This window comes from Anguilla anguilla, chromosome 6 (assembly GCF_013347855.1).
Source record: "Anguilla anguilla isolate fAngAng1 chromosome 6, fAngAng1.pri, whole genome shotgun sequence".
Lineage (NCBI taxonomy): Eukaryota > Metazoa > Chordata > Actinopteri > Anguilliformes > Anguillidae > Anguilla > Anguilla anguilla.
In genome coordinates, this window is record NC_049206.1 from 10,673,420 (window position 1) to 10,681,725 (window position 8,306).

At 45.2% G+C, this 8,306-nt stretch overlaps 1 protein-coding gene across 10 annotated transcripts in view; it reads left to right on the plus strand.

Moving 5' to 3' along the window:
- Window positions 1–8,306, plus strand: part of st3gal3b (ST3 beta-galactoside alpha-2,3-sialyltransferase 3b) — a 61,216-nt gene that overhangs the window by 25,966 nt on the left and 26,944 nt on the right. For all 10 annotated transcript variants that reach the window (XM_035421267.1, XM_035421261.1, XM_035421268.1 and 7 more), the window contains 2 exons: window positions 2,449–2,543; window positions 6,566–6,629. In XM_035421267.1, the coding sequence (XP_035277158.1) occupies window positions 2,449–2,543; window positions 6,566–6,629 (159 nt within the window). The remainder of the gene's footprint in view (window positions 1–2,448; window positions 2,544–6,565; window positions 6,630–8,306) is intronic.

Here is an 8,306-nt window from a genome sequence, read left to right on the forward strand (position 1 = left end):
ACAGCCTGACTGTGAATGCCATTCAGCAGAGAAAGGTGGGGTTTCCTGCACATGATGTTCCACAAAGCTTCTGATGGGTGGGGTGCCAGTGTAAAACAAGTTCCAAAAATCTTGTGGCCCATAGATATTCAAATAAAGGCATGTCAGAAATGTAAGTACCGTGACGAGTGTGGACTTAGAATGTTAAAAATATATATATATTTTTTTTTTTTACACTTTATCCTATTTCTTAATAGGACTTTTATTCAGATATGATCTGCAGTTATTTGTAAAAAAAAAAAAAAAAAAAAAAAAAAGTGACAAAAAAAAGTCTTTAAAGGCTGTTTCCAGTTTTATTTGGATAGGCTGTGGTGATTTCCAGAGGGTTATTTATATCATTTGCCTCTGGCTTTCATTGTTTAGCACATCAGTTGGAGAGGGATTTGCCAGTATTGTTCAGGAGCAGTTGTGCAAGACCTTTCAGACCACAGTAATCTTAAATAAGCTCATGTAGTTATCGGCCTTGGCAGAAAGCAGGACCAGGCTTTGATAAGAATGCCTTTTGTACCTGATGCCAGAATGTCCTGCATCTGCAGCCCCCTCAGCTGATCATTGGAAATTGTGTGTGTGTGTATGAGAAAAAGCGAAAGGGAGAGCGTGAGAGTGTGTGTGTGAGAGAGAGTGAGAGCGTGTGTGTGTGTGAGACCGAGATGAAGGGAGAACGTGTGTGAGAGATAGTGAGAGTGTGTATCAAAGTGTGTGTGTGTGTGTTTGTGTGTGTGAGGTGGAGAGGAAGGGAGAACATGAGTGTGTGTTTGTGTGTGTGTCTGTGTGAGAGAGAGTGTGTAAGTCTGTGTGTGTGTGTGTGTGTGATTGTGTGTGTGGTACAGTAGCACACGTGCATGAGGAGAAGGGGTCTGGTTGTGTGTAGTTTCCCGATACGAGGGGCCCTGTAGAAGTACTTGTCATCTGCAGTCATCTTGGTGCATTAGATGAAATGGCAGTGCTGCTGCCTGCACTACACAATGAAGCCTGTTGTTTACCAGGCCATTTGGACCCCTCTAGTTAACCCCTCTCCTGTTCCACATAGGCCATTTATTACTGTACTCTTGTGTTTGGGGCTCTTAGAATGTCATATGTATGTGGGAGAAAAGGTCATTGGATACAGTCTGGTGTATGAAAGGCATAGCTTTCCTTCCTTGTTATTCTATTTCATATTTAGTGATTGTGAAATCTTGATTAGGTCACTCTTACTATGCAGAATTACCACACAGAATGCCTCTTCCTATAATTTAACCATCTTGATGTAAAGGTCTGCTATGTGCCTTCAGATGAAACTTTTTTTGTTATCAGTTAAGTCTGCAGGGGTTTCTCAGAATTAGCCAACTAACCAACTGTGAATGCAATTGCACAAGCCATGAATGGGGGGGTTGGGGTGGGGTGTGCGTGGGGTTGTAAATGAGAAAAGCGGCACTGTAACGGGGGGGGGTCAGGGAAACAGCCGTCCATCCCTCCCCCCCCCTCCCAGCCTCGTTCGCAGGCCGTCCCGCGTCCATTGAGGCGTATCCAGGGAAACGGCTCCTCTGGATCAGAACCAGGACCCTTTCATCACGTGGCCTCGCGGTCTCCCTGGCGGGCTGAAAGAGGGGGCCGCGTGACAGATGGGGCTCGGGGAAGCCAAGGGGTTTTTTTTTTGTCTGTTTGTTTCTATGGCGGTGACTCGGGAGGGCCATGCATCACACGGGGGCAGGGGGTCAATGCAGGTGTGATTTGTGTCACACTCAGAAAATACCCCCCCCCCCCCCAGGTCAGCTGTAATCTAGCAGGTGGAATGACATGGGTAGACTGGCTGAGTTCTCTTCTCACACTTGGCTTAGCTCCAGTGCGCAGTGGTGTACTGGTTAGGGCACTGCACTGGTGGGGCCTTTGGGTGGCCCTTGCTCATTCTAAAGCAAAGCGTGATCCCTGTGATTGGGTGTTCCAGTTTGCCACTAAGGTTTGCATTGACTCAGCAACAATTGTGTCAAAGTGGCTGTGGGTGAGAGCACTTACTAAATAATGTAGTGTATTGTGATATGAGGAATCAGGTCCGGAGTCAGTTGCAGAGTCGCACCCTGATCACTCCCTGCGCAGGATGTGTTGTGCTGTGCTGTGCGGGTGGGCGGGGGGGGGGCGGTCTGAGGGACAGCTGGTGGTTTGGCATTAGGGTGCTGTAATGCCCTTATCCCTGTGTGAGGTTTACACACTGAATGCCAGGCCTGTAGGGCCCGGGAGCATGTTGTCTTCCTCCCCACATCAGCTCCTCACCCCCACTACCCAAGATGGTGACAGACACCGGATTACCCGGCACCCTAATCCTCAGAAGCACATTATCTGTGCATCCCGCTGTCGTCCTTCTCCTTGAGTTTTTATATTTCTGTTGTTTTGGCTCTTTTTCACTCGAGATCTTGCGCCGTTTGTGTTTTCCAGGTTCACGAAGCCTGCCCCCATGTTTCTAGACAAGAATTTCAAGCGTCTGGGCAAAGTCAGTGTTTACTCCCCTCCGTTCGGATTCAAAACGCAAGGTATGAGCTCGTCTTCTCTGTCTGTGGTCCAGCTTTCTCCAGGTAGCATTTCCCATCATGCATCATGTAGAAAGCTTTCGGTTTTGCGGAAGTGGTTAGTGCTCAAAGCCCGAAGGAAGTTAAGTTCAGTTTTGTTTTGTTTTTGATTATACCTCTTTTATGGAAGAGCCAGCCTACACTCTCCAAGGGATTCTGTTAACACACCGTCAGTCAATTATGTAGTGAATGTATACATGGATGCCCTGTGTGCTGTAATATTGGGCCTGTTGCCCCTTTATTCTGCCCTATTGCCGTAATATTGTAGCCTCAGTTTTGGGTGTGTAGCACCCTTGGGGTGGTGACTTTACTCATACTAAAGGGAGTTATGGGTAATGCAGGTCACAGTCATAAATAGAAGAATTTTTGGAAAGATGGCCTTATAGCATTCACAAAAAGTAGCCCGATACAGCACCGTGATAGACCAGTGGATACGATTGGAAACGATTAGCGATGCCCGGGCACCCAGATGTACAAAGTTAATGTGAAGCGGTTAAGCGAGTAGGTCTTCCATTCTACTGTAATTTCCTGCACCACACAAAAAAAAAATGCATAGAGGTTACTCAGACTGGACCACTGTGGTTTTGTTGGTTTTTAAAGAGTATTCTAGGACCACAGAGCACAGCGTAAGTGAAGCAGCGAAACCTGAACGGTACTGAACCAACAGAACGAGCAGCGCAGAGCGAGGCTGTTTGTGTCTGTGAGGACAGGCTTTTACAGGGGGTGTGATGGTCCTGTGCCAGTGACCTAGGGCTGCTAAGTTCCGTTTTTATACAGTACAATACAATATACTTTATTGTCCCCGTGAGGAAATTTGTCTTGTACTCAAATGCTGCACACATATAGCTACCTCCATAGAGAGCCATTATATAGGGCCGTTTACAATCAGATTGCCACTCGGCATTGTGTGTTTTATAGTAGAATAAAATAAACTGAATTAAGGCCATTTTATTCACTGTGGTGGAAGCTGGACAAAAAAATTCCTGACCCTTAATAGGCAGTTATATTGAATGTCTGGGAAATAATTCGATTCTGAAGAGTACAAAATATGTAATATCAAGTCACTGATTGTAAACTGTTGTCTCTGTGGAAATGCTTAGGCGTTTTGAATGGATTCAGCTCTTAATGACATTTATTGGCAATTTACTGGACTTAAATGCATGTGGGAGACTTGCAAAGCAAATATGTTTTATGTTCAACACAGCCACACACACACACACACACACACACACACAGCCAGTCCTCTGAAAAATTATTTATTTTAATAACGTGTGTTTTAGTGCTCCAAGGGGCTCAGGAACGTGTGAAGGGGAAAACATCTATCCTAAGAATATGAAATGCATCCCTTTTCCTGGCTGACCCTAGACTTCAGCTTCTCTGTATGAATTCACGATGGTTTAGACACTTGCGGTTTCATCGTAATGGAGGATCAACCACGGTAGAACTTTCATTTTCCATTAGCTTGTTTACTGGCCAGTAGAAATACTGTTGCAGTGTTGTTGCAGTTCTGCTGGCCCCGTATACAGTTGTGTAAAGGTGAAAGATATCCATGAGTATGAGAGCCGTGGTTACGCTAACGCACGTCTTAACTGATCTGGAGCAGATTAAACATTGTGAAGCTGTCAAGATCACCATTGTAATTTTTCAGATAATGTAAAGTCATTTCATGGAATCATTATTGTCTTCGGGGGTAATTTGCTGCTCAGCCGGTTAAGCAAACGGTTATGAAATCAGACGTAATACTGGGAACTTAGTTCGGCTCTCAAACGTTGCAGCCAGGTATGCAATGATGATCGAGAGTGAAATGATAGGAGTGTGTTGGTGGGCGTCCAGTACAATTTGTTAGTCAAAAGCGAAATAGTTTCGCCCTCTGTTTTTGTTTGCGGTTATGCAAATAAATCTGCGGCCTCATTATAAGCCTAAAATAAGAGGTGCCGGAGGAAGAGGATGAAGCAGTTTCGGGAGGGCGGTCTGACCGCAGTGGAGGCTTGTCATTAGCCAGAGTCATGTTCCGTGTCAGCACGGCTCGGCGTCGCAGTCTGAGTAACGCGACGTGACACACTGATGCAGCTGACGTCCCCCCTGTCTGCGGACTGCGCACTTTTATGGGATATGGGATACGCGCCTGTTTAAAGTAAACATTCTGGACATGTGTTTTTTACGGCCTTTTCCCCCCCCAGACGTGCAGTTAGCCAGCTTGCCTGTTCCCAGTCCAAGCAGCTTTAAAGACTTTGTCCTTCACTTTATAACCTTATTTCCAGATAATTGGATAGGATCAAATAGAGTTCATTCCACCGCTCTGCCAGGCCACTAAACCTCTATCACCCAGTCCCAGGCCTGGTGTACATCATATCAGCAGACCTGCCAACCCCTCACGCATTTTGTGTACCAACCACGCAATTCTTGGTCAAAATACGCAGGTACGAAATGCCAGCTGAAAGTACGCAAAAAAAAAAAAAAAAAAAATTCTTGTAATTGAATTACGGAAAACAATCAATTAATACAAAACAATACCGTTCATTTATTCGGTATTTAAACTACATCCCTCAGATTGAACAAGATGCTACGACCTTGTGCTTGTGGTTCTGTAACCCCTCCCCGACCCACTCAACATCCACTGATACGCAGCGGTACTTTATTATCCACCGAGGCGTAACGCTGCATTGCTGAGGTAATAATAATGGGGAGTAATAATCAAGCACAAAAATGTGACCGTACTGTTAACATATAAAACATGTTCGGTAACTTTACGAGATGGTGCATTTCAAGGGGTATATCCTAATGAGATAAATTTGTGTATATAGTTAGCCGTAGTAGTAGCTCGCGTACGATTTAGCGATTTTAGTGTTACGAGATGGCTACGGTGTGAATAACTGATGGAGTAATTTAGCTGCAGTAACTCTAACGCTACGGAGACTCCCTGTTCAAACTTTGAATCGCGCACGCTCTGTTGGAGCAAAGTGACCATTGCAAAGGTGTTTGACTACAGACTGCTAACGTAGCAAATAATTCCTATTATTGCAGCCAGTCACCCGACCAGCCTGCAGTTAAAAAATAATAATGACGTCAGATGACGAGGATACTAACAAGGAAAGCCCTCCGTAATATGGCATAAGAGAGGGCAGCAGACCTACTAAAAAGAAGCGAGTCCATGCCCCCCAGAAGTTCCTCACAATATATCAGGAGCAATGGCTGTGCCTCTGCCCCTCAACTTCTGCACCATGCATTTTGCACGTTGTGCAATTATGATTTTGACATTAGCCACCAAGGAGCTTCAGGTAATAATTTAGAAACCTCTAGTTACATAGGCCTACATTCCTAGATAATTTTTCAATTGAATACTTTTTTTTTCATTAGGCCTATATGATGTGTGCCTATATAAGCTAATTCAATTATTTAATTATTAAATAAAAATGGAAATCATGAACAGAAACTTGGTTTTATTCATAATTGACAGTGTTTTACATCGCAACATAAGTTTTTTTTTTTTTTTTTTTTTTTTTTTTTTACATTACAACGTAAGTTTCTGTAAATACTAAAAAAAAAATTATTTTTATTAAATAATTGAATGCAATTCACTCAGGGTTATCTGTTTGTATAAGCACACATATCATATAATGAAATATTAATCATGAAAAAAATTGTTTTAAGCAGGTGTACTCAAACTTTTGACTTGCAAGTATATCATAATATAGCCCAGTGCAAGTGCTCTTTTAGAATCAAATTATACAATTTTGCCTGATCACTTCAACAGTCAAAACTAGAATTATGAAGAAAGGCTTGTGTGTGCGTGCAAAGCGAAGTGGTACGTGCGAAAGCATGTGAACTAAGCGTTACATTGACTATTGTGGTACTCAAAATATTTTCCTAAGGTTGGCAGATCTGTATCAGTGACCTGGTTAGCTTTTACATGGAGTGTTTTTGCGTTAATATGCAAATAGTCTCACTGTTTGTTTTTTTTTTGTCTCTCTCTTTTTCTTCTGCAGAAAGAGTCATAGACATTATTTTAACAGCAACAAAGAATTATGGGCTGGGCACAGAACTGGATAGGTAAGGTTTTTTGAAATCGGCCTGACCTAATACAGGTGTGAGAGATGTACAGCTCTGTCTGAGACAGGTGTGTGAGAGGTACAGCTCTGTCTGATACAGGTGTGAGAGAGGTACAGCTCTGACTGATACAGGTGTGTGAGAGGTACAGCTCTGTCTGATACAGGTGTGTGAGAGGTACAGCTCTGACTGATACAGGTGTGTGTGAGAGGTACAGCTCTGACTGATACAGGTGTGTGAGAGGTACAGCTCTGACTGATACAGGTGTGTGAGAGAGGTACAGCTCCTTCTCCTCAGCCAAGGACTACATATCTTTCGACTCTAGCAGTCCACTTAAGATCCTCATGGGCCACATCAGGAGTAAACCCAGGAATGTGGAGGCAGTAGCCAATCCCGCGCCTGCCTCTGAGGCCGCCAGAAAGCTTAAATCACCTGCGTACAGTGACATTTTACAAGCCTGCATGACCTTCAGTCCCTGACCAGTACAACGCATCACATGGTCCAGTGCACGTCAGGACAACAAATGGCTCCCCAGCGTCCCCCCCCCCCCCCCCCCCCCCCCCAAACTCTGGACCTTAGACATGCACATATAGCACCAGGGCCCCAGCTCCCCCCCCACCCCTAAAAAGCCTCTGCACACAGTCATCACTCACCCAGGAGAGAAAGCTCCTGTTTTCCATCGTTAGAAATGTACTGTGCTTAGCCTGGACATCTCGCAAGACTGGCTTCTGTACCCGTGCACAGATTCATCACCGCTGTTCAGCTACGACTCTCAGAACTCCATAAAAATCCCCCTGGGGAACCCCCCCCCCCCCCACCATACCCATCCTCACGGGACAAGCCTTGTAAAACACTGCTTTCCTGACGAGGGCTGCACTGACCTAATTTTCCACACTTCTCCAGTTGCGAGATACAAGGATTCAAGTTTTTTTTTTTTTTTTTTGCAATGTTGAGCTGAATAGACACATTCAAAACTTTCTCAGTTCACTTCCAGCGGGGATTTTCCTCAGAAGAGCCTGGTGTAGGAGCCATCTTCCTTTTTCATGCTCTGCCACAGGAACTCGCAAGCTTTTCCCCCGGCTAAAGCAATTAGCCAAAAATGTCTTTGTGACTCTGCCCCCTGACGAATGTGCCTCTCTGGGTGGAGAGTATTCGTGAATGATGGGGGGGGGGGCCCCACTGTCAACCAATCAGGCTGCAGCTTTCAACTTTCTCCTTTTTTTTGTATTCTGTCTTTGACCTTGAGATCTATACAAATGTTCTGCCCCATCCCAATCCCTGGTCTGTGGAAAGCTTTGACCCTGATGAGCTGGGGCACAAATTCATATTTTCACATTCTCTGTCCAAAAAAATGAAAAAGAAAACCTGAACCTGAAGTGTGGGAACTGTGGGGGTGAAGAGTCCCTCTCCGGTGAAAACTGACCCCCCGTCAGACTGGACAGTTGAGATGGCCCACATACCGCAGCAGGTCACACGCACTTTGCTGCCGGGACACCATTCCTCTTTGCGACAAACTGACCTTTTAGCTTTTCACGACGTCAGCTTCTCATCAGGCTTCAAAGCCTCGGCCCCTGGGGCTTGGTCCCTACGGTTGCCGTGGCAGCGCAAAGAGTGCGAGCAATCAGTCGGGGCTCCCTAGCCCTGGTCCTGGAGGGCCACAGCGTGGGCTGGCTTTCGCTG